This window comes from Indicator indicator, chromosome Z (genome assembly GCF_027791375.1).
Source record: "Indicator indicator isolate 239-I01 chromosome Z, UM_Iind_1.1, whole genome shotgun sequence".
In the NCBI taxonomy this organism is placed as follows: domain Eukaryota; kingdom Metazoa; phylum Chordata; class Aves; order Piciformes; family Indicatoridae; genus Indicator; species Indicator indicator.
In genome coordinates, this window is record NC_072053.1 from 34,473,004 (window position 1) to 34,487,799 (window position 14,796).

The 14,796-nt window shown below is 45.0% G+C and overlaps 1 protein-coding gene across 1 annotated transcript in view; it reads right to left on the minus strand.

Annotated features, from left to right (window-relative positions):
- PDE8B (phosphodiesterase 8B) overlaps positions 1 to 14,450 on the minus strand; it is a 96,025-nt gene extending 81,575 nt beyond the window's left edge. The window contains exon 1 of the mRNA XM_054398232.1: positions 14,139 to 14,450. Coding sequence (XP_054254207.1) covers positions 14,139 to 14,450 — 312 coding nt within the window. The remainder of the gene's footprint in view (positions 1 to 14,138) is intronic.
- Positions 14,451 to 14,796: the final 346 nt, after the last annotated feature.

Consider the following 14,796-nt stretch of genomic DNA (forward strand, 5'->3'; position numbering starts at 1 on the left):
GGATGTGGCACCATTCACCATCACTCTCTGGGCTCGGCCCTCCAGCCAGTTCCTAACCCAGCGCAGAGTGCTGCTGTCCAAGCCACAGGCTGACAGCTTGGCCAGCAGTTTGCTGTGGGGGACAGTGTCAAAGGCCTTGCTGAAGTCCAGGTAGACTACATCAACAGCCTGCCCCACATCCACCAGGCTGGTCACCTGATCATAGAAGGAGATCAGGTTGGTGAGGCAGGACCTGCCCTTCCTAAATCCATGTTGGCTGGGCCTGATTCCTTGGCCATCCTTCAGGTGCGCAGTGATTGCCCCCAAGACAATCTGCTCCATGATTTTCCCTGGCACTGAGGTCAGGCTGACAGGCCTGTAGTTCCCAGGTTCTTCTGTTCGTCCCTTCTTGTGGATGGGTGTCACATTGGCCAGTTTCCAGTCTTCTGGGACCTCTCCAGTGAGCCAGGACTGGTGGAAAATGATGGAGAGAGGCTTGGCCAGCTCATCTGCCAGCTCTTTCAGCACCCTAGGATGAATCCCATCAGGTCCCATGGACTTGTGAATATCCAAGTGACTCAACAAGTCTCGAACTAATAAACCTCTTTTTTTCCCTTAAATCCTTCAGGAGCTGCTTGCTCATCCAGGCCGGTCGTCTTCCCTGCCGGCTCGTCTTACGGCATGTGGGAACTGCCAGTTCCTGTGCCTTTAGGAGCTCCTGTTTGAAGTAGGTCCAACCATCCTGGACCCCTTTCTTCTTAAGGGATGTTACCCAGGGAACTTTCCGAATCAGTTGCCTGAACAACCTGAAGTTTGCCCTCCAAAAGTCCAAAGTGAGGGTTCTGTTACTGCTCCTCCCTATTTCCCTGCATATTGAAAACTCCACTATCTCATGGTCGCTGCACCCTAGACAGCCTCTGACCATCACATCTCCCACCAGCCCTTCTCTATTTGAGAACAGCAGATCAAGCAGAGCCTTACCTCTGGTAGGTTCACCTAAGAGCTGCATCAGGAAGTTGTCATCCATGCACTCTAGGAACCTTCTGGACTGTCTCCTCTCTGCTGAATTAAGTTCCCAGCAGATGTCTGGTAGGTCAAAGTCCCCCACAAGGACAAGGTCTGATGATCTTGAGACAGCTTCCAGCTGCTTATAGAATATCTCATCGGCCTCCTTGTCCTGGTTGGGTGGTCTATAACAGACTCCAACCAGGATGTCAGTTTTGTGCGGCCTCCCTCTGATTTTAACCCACAAGCATTCAACCCTTTCTTCTGCAACCTCAAGTTCTGAGGCATCAAAGGATTCCCTAATATACAGGGCCACCCCTCCTCCTCTTCTTCCTTGCCTGTCTCTCCTAAAGAGCTTATAACCCTCCAGTGCAGTACTCCAATTGTGAAAATCGTCCCACCATGTTTCTGTGATGGCAACTACATCATAGTTCTCCTGGTGAACCAAGAGTTCCAGTTCATCTTGTTTGTTGCCCATACTGCGTGCATTGGTGTACATGCACTTCAGCTGGGCTGCTGATTTCACCAGTTTATGTGGTCCTCCCTCCTCTCCAGGGAGACTGGTTTCCACACCCACCCCCTTCAGACCTAGTTTAAAGCCCTCCCAACGAGTCCTGCCAAGCCCAGTGCCAGCACCCTCTTACCATTTCTAGATAAATTCAACCCAACTTGGTCCAGCAGGTCAGGTGCAGTAAGAGTTGCCCCGTGATCAAAGAAGCCAAAATTCCGCTGCTGGCACCATGTCCTAAGCCAACTGTTGACGGTGTGGGTTTTCCTGTTCCTCTCAGTGTACACCACAGCTGCTGAGGGAACTGAGCAGAACACCACTTGAGCTCCTGCCCCGTCAATCGATTTCCCAAGGGCCTTAAATTCCTTTTTAATCTTCCTGGTGCTGCTCTTTTCAATTTCTTCACTTCCAGCCTGGATTACCAGCAATGGCTAATAGTCAGAGGGCTGGATTAGTTTAGGTAACCTTTGGGTGATGTCCCTCACCCGGGCCCCAGGTAGGCAGCACACCTCCCTATGGGATGGGTCGGGACGACATATGGGTCCCTCTGTTCCCCTCAAGAGAGAGTCTCCAATAACTACAGCCTTTCTCTTTTTCTTTGTAGCACTGGTCCTTAAGGTTTGGGGGGGCTGCTTCGTCTTTGGCATCTCCTTGATTGGTTCCTCTACAATACTCTCATCCACATTGCCCTCAGCCTGCAGAGTCTCATAGTTATTGCTCAAGGGCAGCGGGGGAGGGGAGGAGGGTCGGGGTACATTCCCTTTGCTTCCCCTGACAGGGACCTGTATCCATCCTCCACTGCTCCCCTCAACTGGAGGGGGTTTCAAAGCCTGTTCCCATATATCCAACTCCCTTTCACATTCTCGTGTGGTCCTGAGCCTTGCTACCTCCGCTTTCAGCTCAGCCACTTCATCCTTCAGCTCAGCTACTAAATTTAAGAGACAATTCAGCTGGTCACACCTGACACAGGTGTCTCCTTCACCCTCCACACCACGTGCCAGGCTCAAACACTCACTGCAGCTAGAAGCCTGAACACCAGCATGCTTGTAGAGAGACTCAGTCTGGGAACGTACTGCATGTTTAACACCCTTTGTCCGAGTTGTTACCATGGTAGGTACCTGCTGGCAAGAGATCTTGAGATCAGAGATTTTATTGAGAGGTTGTTTTGTTTGGTTGGTTGTTTGGTTTTTTCCCCTGTACCCTGTCAGCTGACCTGGCACGTGCAAGCAGGCAAGAAGCCTATAGCTCACCAGCCAAAATGGCGTCGCGCGCTCAGCCCCGCCGGGTTTTAAACATTCCCGCGGCTGACGTCACAATCCCGAGCAGGCACGCGAGAGGACGACCGCTGGTTGTCGCTCTCTGCCAGGGTCCTTCCGCCCCGCAAACCCCGAAAAGAAACGAAAAGAGAGAGAACACAAAGCAGGCACAGCGGACCCGGTGTCGATCCCGATCAGCTCACCAGCCAAAATGTATTTGCAGAAACTCTTTTTTTTGCCTTTAACAGCAGAAGCCAGATAAGTGTCCAACTGGGCATTGACCCTTCTGATTTTCTACCTGCATAGGCTCACAACATTGTTTTCATCCTGAGTTGCAGTCAAAGTTCTCTGTTCAGCCAAGCTGCTCTTCTGTCCCACCAAGTCATCTTTTGACATGTGAGGACAGCCTGTTTCTGCACCTTTAAAACTTCCTTCTTGAAGAATAACCAGCCTTTCTGGACAAAACTGCCCTTCAGGAGGGCTTCCCCACATGTCTCCTAAATAAGACGAAGACTCCCTTCCTGAAGTCCAAGGAGGCTGTTCTTCTGGCCTTCCCCACAAACAGTAGGTCCAGTCGGATATCTGGTTGTCTCCCAGCTGCATCAGGAAGCTATCTTCCCCGCAGTCCAGGAACCTCGGGGACTGCTCCCATTCTGCCACATTTTATTTCCACCAGACATCTCACAAAATGAAGTTTCCCCTACAAGAATTTCTCCTAGCTGCTTATAGAATATTTTGTGTGCCTCTTCATCCTGGCTGGGGGGTCTATAACAGACTCCTACTGTAATACCTGCCTTGCTGGCCTTCCACCTGATTCTTACCCACAAATACTCAAGTCTATTTTCAATGTCATTAAGTTCTACACATTCATAACACTCCCTAACACACAGGGCCATATCTCTGCCTCATCTCCCTCCTTGCCTATCCCTTCTGATGTGGTCAAGATGGTTGTTAAAATCCACAATACTTCTTAGCACTGAGTTGCAAGCTACATTTATGTTGTGTAGTTCTGAGGTCTTGTTATGGAGCTCTAAGGTCTGGACAGAAATCACTAGATTCAGACATCACATCTTCACCTCCCAGTGGTATTCTGTGCCACCAAGACAATCTTTTTTCCCCCAGAAAAACACCTCTCTACCCACATGCCCCTTGAGCCCCACTCCCTTAGGCTTAAGTATCTGTCCCAGTCTCCTCCAACCCATAACAGGCAGTCCTTCCACAACCACCCCAACTTAGGCTAGGTTGATTACTTTCTTCTCATTTGAAGAACCACACCTCACTCTGCTTAGCCTGTGTCAGATCATCATTTCACCCATCTCTTCTCTAACCATCTTTTGTGCCCTCACAGAACTTTAGCTGACTTTTTTTAAGCCTGCAAAACCTCCAGAACAAAGATGGCCAAAGGTTTCCCAGGTTTCCACCAGCACAATGTGGCCACGTGCCAGAGCTCTGCAGGGATGCTCTGTAGCACTGTCCAGAGGCTGCAGCCCAGTGAACCACACCCACTGCACCATGTCCATGAGACAGTAAGACATCCAAACTTTCCATGTATCTTGCTAATCCTGACCTTCCTTACTTTGCAGTCTGTGGCAAAGAGAAGCAGGCTGAAAAAAAGTTGTAGAAAGGTGCTTGACTTGGTAATTACCTCTTCAAGAAGTCACAGCACTGCCTGGCTCTGACAGGCACAGTGTGCTGGAGCATGTCCAGAGAAGGGTAGCAAAGATGATGAGAAGCAGCTGAGGGAACTGGTATTGTTTAGTCTTGAGCAAAGGAGGCCTATCAGAGACATTTTTGCTTTCTACAACTACCTGAAAGGAGGTTGTAGCAAGGTGGGGGTCATCTGTTCTCCCAGGTAGTAAGCGACAGAACAAGAGAAAACAGCCTCAGGTTATACCAGGGGAGGTTTAGGTTGGCATATGGGAGATTTGTTTCCACTGAAAGGGTTGTCAGGCACTGGAACAGGCCACCTAGGGCAGTGGTGGAGTCACCATTCCTGGAGTTATTTAAAAGACACATAGATGTAGTGCATAGGACATGTTCAGTTATGGCCTGGCAGTGCTGAATTAAAGGTTGGACTTGATCTTAAAGGTCTTTTCCCAACAGAATGATTCTAACCATTTAACATACATGAATGGTTTTATTCTGAAACCAAACATAGCACCTTTTCCTGAAAGCGTGCATTATCCCCCAATACAATTAAACTGCTGCTTAGGAAATGGCTTTCTTTGTGACAGGAGGAAGCAGTGATTCATTTGGATGGGACTCTTTAGAACGGAAGGATTTCAGAAAAGCAGTCTCAGAGCCAAGAGGAATAGAAACCCACAACAGGTAATAGTCCAGGAGGCAGGATACTCACGTGGGAGAACCTCTTCAGATTCTTCCAAAACAGAGAACTGAACTTGGCTGTCTCATCTCCAGAAAACACTCAAGCCACCACATTACCACCTGCCCCGGGGGTTCATGAGTTTGAAAAGAAACTCGAACATACCCAAAAGATAAAGCCTCATTTCCCCCCTCCTTTTCTAAAAGAATTTTTTTGGGTTTCTGGCTAGCACAATGGTTTAATAAATTATATTTCATAAGTGGACACCATGATTATTAAATGTAAGCGAAGGAGAAAATGATCATTGACAACATTCAAGTTCACAGCACCTGCAGACAGTTCTCGGAATCTGTGACAGGGAAAGAAGAAAGCCTCTTTTGCTGTCCCTACAGTGAAATGGTTGATGTTAAGGCAAAGACAAAATGGAGTGCTGGAAGCAGCTCCAAAGCTACCTTCAGACACCTCATGCCCAATTTCACATTCAATTAATCCTATTTGTACATAGCATTAAAAGGTATGCTGCTGGTAAGTATATAATTATTTTAATAAAAAATGCATAAAGTGAGAAAGGAATCAGACTCCACCCCTCCAAAAATAAGCAAATAAATTGTAATTAAGTCTAATAGGTTACAGCTCTACAGTTAGACTGGTTGTGAGGACAGTTTGTCCTAGGCTTATAAACAGGTGTTCAATAGATTGTTTTGCAATAGCTACATTGCTTCAAAACTCCATTCTGCCCATTTCAGCTCCTTGCATTACCTTACAGTGGACATTACTGACCCTACCAGCGTGGACTCCCCCAGCTAATTGCTATTTCTTTGGATTTCTTACTGAAACACAATTCATAATATCTATTCACATACTCATACTTGGCTGCATTCTCTGTAAACTCTGTGTGTTGCAGTCCAGGTGGCTCAGATCTTTGCAATTCTTGCTCCACTGTTCCATGCTATGAAACCAACTGATATTGGTCCAGTTTCCCCACCATTTTATAATAAAGCTGCCTCTTCAGATGCAGTGTGAATCCAGGACAAGAGATAATCAATCATAAATCTACATTAATCCTGTATTTTCAAAGTGAGTAACACAGATTATTAAGAGCTTAATATTAAGACTCATCCTAAAGTAGTTATATTTAGCTGAGGGGTTTCTTGCATACATCTAAGCTGTACTCTTTCTATATTCAAGATATTTAGTGCTGTATGGCTAGATCAGTGGGTAGAGATTTTTTTTAAAAATTCTCCAAAATAACTCTCTATTCACAGAGTCAGAGGTAATCCAAAGGAACAGAACATCTCCAATACATTTTGTCCTTTTATAGCTGAAAATAGAAGTGAGAAAGACATTTATAAATAATTGGATGCAGAAGGCTGAGGCAGCACTTGACATCAATGGCTACCTTGCAAGGAAAAAATAAAGCTCAGGAGCAAATGGACTAGTGCTCTTCTCAAGTGAAGAAAGTTACCTGACCTAGATACTACCTCTAGGAGTATGTGTAGCATTCCATCTTACTCAGAATTAGTAGTGTGTCTCTGGACAGCACTTCCTCCTCGCACAAATGGCTTCACAAGCCAAAAGCAGCAGTGTTTTGGAGGAGTTGTGGGTGCTCCTATAATATGAGCTCATTGTACTTTACGGCCTCTAAGAATTGCCCCAAAGTAAGATGGCCTCAGAGAAGAAAAGAAGTGATCAGCTGTTGCTGCCTGCAAGATTGGTGACTGAGCTGCGTATGCATCCAGTGAACTGGGCCAGAGGGAGAGAGCACTACACAAGAGATACCAGGTGGCAGTCCTGTAAGCTCCTCAACCACAAAATGTGTTCCACGTGCTGTGTTCCACAATGCCCAGTACACTTCTCTTTACATCAGTACAGGTGACTGTCGATTTTCTGAAGCTATAATCCTGCTATTACTGACTTATTTTGAAGTCCAGAAAATTCTGGGTTTGGTTACCACGACAACACTCTCCCTAAAGAGTTAAAAACTGCTACACCATAAAACCCTTCACACACTATTTCCTAGCAACCACACAGGTACTTGCAGCTTTCATCAAAGGCAATTTTAGAAAAGTTGTATGTACATTAAACACAATTCTACAAATTTCAGATACAGCATGCGTCTTTCACTTTGGGCTACACTGAAAAGCCCTGTAACTGAAACAGACTTGAAACTAAGGAAGTTTGTTCAAAAAAACTAAGAGGAGCGATCAACATGCAGCCAGGAAATACAGGCATAAACCATCTACATGAAAAGGGAAATACCTTGAGATCTGCCAGTAGTACAAGTGGTGCAAGAGGAAAAAGTAACCCAAAGGATGGTTTCTTTTCCACCTGTTTCCCCTACTTACTCTGTTTCCCCTGTGTTACACCACTACTTGCAATTTCACAAAATCTTACTTTCCAGGACTTGAATTTTCAAGTAGCAACACTTTTGAGAGTACACAGGTAATTCAAAATGAAAATACAGTAGTCATGCAAATAGCATGTCAGCCTTGCACTATGAAGTGCACTAACTTACAAATCATTGAAAACATGCATTAAAGTTACTCCTACTTCAGGAATGCCTGTGCTGTATGATCCTGCCCCTATACTCAGCATTGGAGAGGCCCCACCTTGAGTACTGTGTCCAGTTCTGGGCCCCTCAGTTCAAGAAAGATGTTGAGCTGCTCAAACATGTCCAGAGAAGGGCAACAAGGCTGAGGGGTCTGGAGCACAAGTCCTGTGAGGAACGGCTGAGGGAGCTGGGGTTGTTCAGCCTGGAGAGAAGGAGGCTCAGGGGAGACCTTATTGCCATCTACAACTGCCTGAAAGGAGGCTGTAGCCAGGTGGGGGTTGGTCTCTTCTCCCAGGCAACCAGTGACAGAACCAAAGGACACAGTCTCAAGCTGCGCTGGGGAGGTTTAGACTGGATGTTAATGAAGAAATTCTTCACAGAAAGAGTGATCTGCCATTGGAATGGGCTGCCCAGAGAGGTGGTGGAGTCACCATCCCTGGAAGCGTTTACAGGGTGCCTGGATGAGGCACTTAGTGCCATGGTTTAGCTGAGGTATGGTGGTAAGTTGGACTTGATGACCTCAAAGGTCTTTTCCAACTTTGTTAACTCTGTGATTGTGATACTGATTCTGATCCAGCCTGGCACAACTACCTGATCTAGGAATCCATCGACACAGAAGAGGTACCACAGCCTGTCTGAAGGCTCCTGCAGAATTTGAAGCTTCCCGATCAGGCACAAGAAACATTTTTTTCAACTCAGGTGTTTAAGTGCTTGTTACAGCAAGTAAGGCAAGCTCATCATCTCACTGTGATAGATACCCAAAGTGAGGAGGGGCACTCAAGCCAGCTGAAAGGAAACGTCTACAAGAGATGTGTAGTAGCCCTGTCTCTCTCTCTTAGGCCATCCAGAGCAGGTGTCACGTTTAACTTCACAATCTAAACCTCCTCCGTTACTCTGCTGTCTAAACCACTACTTTGAAAGTATGATAGTGACTAGATTATTCCTCATCTGAAGGAGAGGAACAGGAAACTCTGTGCCCATTTTCTATATCACACCCTAACAATCATTAAACCTTCTTAGTTGCAGGAACTCAAACATATTTCCCATATCCCAAAAGCATGCACTATTCCCCATGGTATATGGCACGATTTCTGAACTTGCATTAGGTCTTCAACCTGTGTAGTCAGTTATAGAATCATAGAATCAGTCAGGGTTGGAAGGGACCACAAGGATCATCTAGTTCCAACCCTCCTGCCATGGGCAGGGACACCTCACACTAGATCAGGCTGGCCAGAGCCTCATCCAGCCTGGCTGCAAACACCTCCAGGGATGGGGCCTCAACCACCTCCCTGGACAACCCATTCCAGGCTCTCACCACTCTCATGGTGAAGAACTTTTTCCTCACGTCCATCCTGAATCTCCCCACTTCCAGTTATATTTGATATCCCTCTGCTCTGCATGCAGCATAGTAATGGAATATTAGAAACTGTCAGAAGATCAAGCTTTTCAGAAGGTAAAACCTGAGTGTCTCATTTTGCACACAGTACATGGTACAAAGCAGAAAGAGATGCTACCAACACTCAATTTACCTAAAACTGTTTGGTATTTTTGGTAGTTAAAGCAAATGTGAAGAAGTGCAAGGTCCCTGAGCTACCTGTTGACTCTCAATGCTGAAATGGTAGAGGCTCATTGTTCTGTTACAAGCTTCCAATGTTTCTCTTTCTATACAAAGTAAGGGAATTTTTAAAAATGCACTTTATATTTAATGATACAAAAATCTACCACACAGAACCGTTTTGGAAGTCTTGAATGTTATGTGACTCAATGCCAACTCAGTTTAATCTACCAGGCTGCTCTGTTTCCTTTGTCAACTGGTTTGTTATTTTCTGATGAAATGGTTTTCTCCATTCTGCATACTTCTCATGTCTAGAGTTGTTTAAGAGCACAGCCACAGTGTTTGTTGAAGTTTACCTGCACCATTTGAAGGAGGAATGGAAACATCAAATACACAACACCACATCTTTGGAAAAAGTCCTTTATTCATTTAAGAGTCTGAGCTTAGTCCTAGAAAAGCACTTCTCTACTAGCGGTTTTCTTTATGGTAAGTGTTATTTAGGCCAGCACCTCTCAAAGAGCAGCTAAACTAAATTAAAAATGCTCTTCACTGAAACATAGCTCAACACTTTTTGGCCTGCTCATTTTTTTTTTCTCCCTGTAAGCTCTGCAACCCCGGAGAATGTTCAAGAGGACTCTGGTGTCTTAGTCAAATGTACTCTTGACTTATGGAATGCACCTTCACTAAGTTACAGAACTGGGAAGTTTCTTTTCCAAGTTTATCCTTCACCTGCTATATTCCATATTCTACAGCACAAAATAGCAGCCAAATAAACAGTAGCACACTTCAAACCAAACAAGAAGTGTATGGAACACACTGATTTTTCTTACACAATAGTGCTTTAAAAGGAACTGTATTGGAAACCAAGGCAATGTTTAGGGCTGCATTTCTCCAGAACCTGTGGACCTGGTGAAAGTCTCAGTACCTAGATTTCTCAATGCTCTTCATAGCACTTCATATTTGCATTTGGCAGCTGCATCCTTGTCCCTATTCCCCTATACCTTTTAGAAAATAAAATGTATAACTAGGTGCCTGACATACTGGTTTGAACCCTTCTGTTCAGGAGAACAAGGAGCTCTAGGAAGATCTAGGAGCTTAAGAGATGAACAATGGCAAGAGATTGTGTCCGATTGTATTTCTTCATATTTCTGAACATTGTTTCTAATAAATATTTTACTACACAAAAGCTTGAAAACTGTCAAAAGATGTTCCTAGTGTGACTGACTTTCAAGAGAGGTTCGTAAACAAGTTTTCTTTTCCACAAAGAACACAGTGTAAGAAGAACCGAACAACTACACCTGCTGTTCTTTTCAAGATGAAAAATAAATAATAGAATACTGCAGCATGGTTGATTTTTCCTCCCAATGGGCTAAATGTCACCAACAAGAGTCTTAAAACTAGTTTGTTCTCACAGTCCTTAGGTTTGGCTAATGTTTAAGTATCAAGCTGTTCAAGAAAAGCACACCTATGCATGAACTTTTGCTTAAGATTTGTATTTGGCCATAACTAAAAGATGTATTTGCAATCATAAATACAGTAAACTTCTAGTATATTTTCAAACTCTTAAGGAAGCATTCAAAAAGCTGTTTACTTCTTGCTAAACAGCTAGTACTGTTGCAGTTCAGAATCAGCAGCAGTTGAGCAATGGTTCAAGAAGCCATTACACACTCAGTATCATCTCATGCTTAATATTATGCTTCAGTGATGTAAGACATTTGATGTAGAGTTTGAGATATTAATAGTGTTTGCTGTCACAATTATTATTTGGTTTTATTAACAAGGTAACATGGAAAGGAATGCCTGTTTTTTTGCTGAAGTGTTTTCTGCCTAAGTATGAGGAGCAGCTGTGGGAAGTGGGTTGTTTAGTCTGAAGAAGATGAGGCTGAGAGGACACCTTACTGCTTTCTACAGCTACCTGATATTGTACTGAGGTCAGCTTTGGTATCTTCTCCTTCACAACAACTGATAGTGTGGGAGGAAATGGCCACAAGTTGCATTAAGGGAGGTTTCAGTTGGATATTAGAGGAAACTTCTTCACTGAAAGGGTTATCAAATATGGGAAGAGGCTCCCCAGGGAGGTGGTTTTATCCCCATTCCTGGAGGTGTTTAAGGGATGCATAGATGTGGTGCTAAGGGACACTGTTTAGCACCAGACTTGGTAGTTAGATAATTACTGGACTCCGTGATCTTAAAGGTCTTTTCCAAGTGAAACTATACTGATTCTAGAGTCGAAGGATGTCTGGGCACCAAAACTGTGGCTCCTATTCCAAATTAGGGAGCAGATGCATCTTATAATACTTAACAAGTCCACTTATGAGCCTTGTCAGGTAAACTGTGGATATGTGTTACCAAGTTTTTTTTAAGATCTAGAAAGTAAGCACACGCACCCTAGAACTGCTGAATGGTTACTCATGGACAGTGGGAACAGGATGCAACCACCACATCTGAACACTATGGACAATTCAGAACTTTCAGAATTCTTTATTAAGGAAAGCAAAAGAAAACAACAAAAAATTTTGTTTTGGTTTTGGTAACAACGATTTCACACCAATGAATAGAGATTACAGGATCACAGGATGTTAGGGGTCAGAAGAGACCTCTAGAGATCTTGAGTCCAACCCACCTGCCAGAGCAGGATCATATAATCTAGCACAGGTTGGACAGGTTAGGCAGATTTTAAAACTAAGATTTAGGTAAACCATGTATTTTAACTGAAATGGGATTGTGTAAACAACCCTAGAACAATTTAGAATGGAAAATGAAGACAAAACTAACCAGCACAGTTTAAGTGAGTTGGATAGTTACACAACTGGAATATTTTACTGATATATAATAGAGCTAACAACCACTTGACCTGTGTATTTGCTGTGTCCCCTAAACACAATTAGAAGAGACTTCCACACAGCAAATACGTGTAACCAACCACTACAGCAGTTAAAACACTGTGGGCCTACTGGTTACTTTTTCTAAACCAGAATACTAAGAAGTATTTCTCTTCATTTTTGAGTTTATACATAAATAAATATTGTTATCATATACTATTGGAGAACCTGGATTCTGTATTTTTCTACTTCTTGCAGCCCATCATAGAGTTTTGCCTTTCTGATGTTCTGTTATAGAACTTGAGTATTTGTTTTTGGTGAAATACTCAGCTATAATACTAACCTGTGAAAAATCATGTAGCAGCAAGAGTGAAAGATCTAATTAATTTTTAAAAGGATATAAAAGATTTTAGAGATCTTGATTCTTCTAAGAATGGAAACATTTTTACTGTCATTGAAGCAGCTGTAAATAAAAACACAATTGTGTCTCTTGTGTCCTTGGGATTCTAGAATTATAAAAAGAACTGACACTATCCAAAATAATATTACAGTGACAATTATGAAGTTCAGAAATATCTGAAATAAATGTGTTGACTTTCTGATTATTAAAAATGAACATAATTGCTTTTAAGAGCATATGATACAATAACAAATAGTAAACAATTTAAAAGAACAGAAAACAGCATTACCGCTTTTAAAAATTTTAAAAGTCTTTTTTATAAATCTCAACTCAAAGAATTGTGCATGAATTTTCATTCTGCTCTCCTCTAGACTAAAAAAAAAAAAAAATCACACTGTCTTAAGTATCCCACTCTGGAATCTAAAAATAAATTCCCAAATCCAAGAAATATGTACATATCAGTGATTATGCATGTTTTGCTTCTGGATGAGCAAAACAGTCTATGTAACTGCAGACAATACTGCAACTTTCTCAGCATTTGAACAAACAGATGGACTATGAGCGATGTTTTTTTATTATCTCTCTCACTTTTGTTTACTTTAGATGATTTATGTATTTTTTAAATTATAGAAGAAGATTATACAATCTCCTAATATCTTAATTATATTCTAAGAAAACATCAGGATCTGTTTAAGCCCATGGAATTACTTTGTGACATGACTATCCTGCTTTATTGGTACCAAAGAAAAGCAACCTAAGATGCAGCTGGGATCATGACATGGTTTTGATAATAAGCTTTGGAATAGAGCAACTTTCAGGGAAATTAATGAAAAATCTATTCAGATAGTAAATTAAAGAAAAAAAAACACAAAAACAAACAAACAAAACTAACACAAATAAAAACTCCAACAAAACAAAACCCAACAAACAAACAAACCCCACAAAAACAGACAAACAAATAAATACAACAACAACAAACCTGTCCAGATCAATCACCGCTTTCAACCGCTGAACTTAAGATCATGACGGGAGCAGATTGCATCAGTGCCTACCTCAGCACACTGAAAGGAGGACCAAAGTCTTCCAGATTTGGAGTGATACCACTCTACAACGCCAGCCCCTACCCGCCCCTCGCGGGAATACCCCGCAGCCCTACACCCCGCAGTCCTACAACAGCAAGACATTTTCCCTCATGTGCATGTCACAGTGCTTAGGTTCTCAGCTAAGCATCCAAGCCTGGCAGCAACTACTCATTTTAACCATATATGGGGGGCGGGGGAAAGAGCTGAAGAAAACCAGCAGCAAGCACGGAGTCTGTGTGGTTGAAAATTAAGTTGAGGGAGAATTCATCCGGCACATTCGCATTTTTCCTGGGCGTTTGCTCCCTGCCATCAGTCACAAAGCTCGAAGCAAACCCTTGGTCCCTGGATGTAACCTCAAAAGTGATTTCGGCACAGGGCACTCCAGAGCCACGCCAGGCGGGCGAGGCAGCAGCCTAAGGGGCCCTGGACCAGGCGGCCCCCGACTCACCCCTCATCAGTGCCAGCCTGGTCGCTGCAGCTGCGGTGAGTCAGTGGGCACCAGTGCAACCACTGTCCCGCTGCATCCCGTCCGCTCAAGCATCATCTCCCTACCCAGGGGAGGCGAGGGAGGCTCTGGCTTCGTCCTACCGGTGCCGCGGCCGGCAGGGACCCATCCCAGCCCCACGGAGGACCGCCTCCGGAGCGGCCGTGATTTACCTTGACGCTGGCGCTGCTGGTCTGGGTCTCCGCCTCGACGCCGCAGCACCGGGGGGCCCTGGCCCGGGCGGAGGCGCCGGGCTCTCTGCGCTCTTTGCGGCGAGGGCCGGCGGAGGGCGGTGGCTGCTGCCGGCTCTGGTAGGCGAGAACGGAGGGGATGGAGTCGGCCGCGTCTGTCTTGATGAAGAGGCCGTGCAAGGTGGCTGTGCCCTGCGAGATGGTGGTGGTCTGGTGCGGGGAGTTGGACTCGTCCGAGTCCCGGCAGTAAATCACGCCGCTCTGCGAGACGTGTATGCTGGGGGCGCAGCCCATCCCTTCCCCACCCCGCCTTGCTGCACCGCCGGCGGGCCGCTTCGTTCCCACCTGCCACCCGCCCGGGATGCGCGGCCACCCCTCCTGCCCCTGCTCCGCGCGGCGGCACCGACATCGGCACCACCCCCCGCCGGCGACGCTCTCCCGGCCACTCCCGCCCATGCGGCGCCTCCCTGGCACCCCCGCCCATCTCCCCGTACCGCCTCCACAGACCCCAGATTCCTTAAGCACCTTCCCCTCCGCGGCAGCGCTTTACGAAGCGCCTGCCACTACGGGGTCCTGGGAGGGACCGGGAGGGAAGAGAAGCAGCATCACTGGTCGTGCAGAGTCTGCTTTCAAGCCCTCT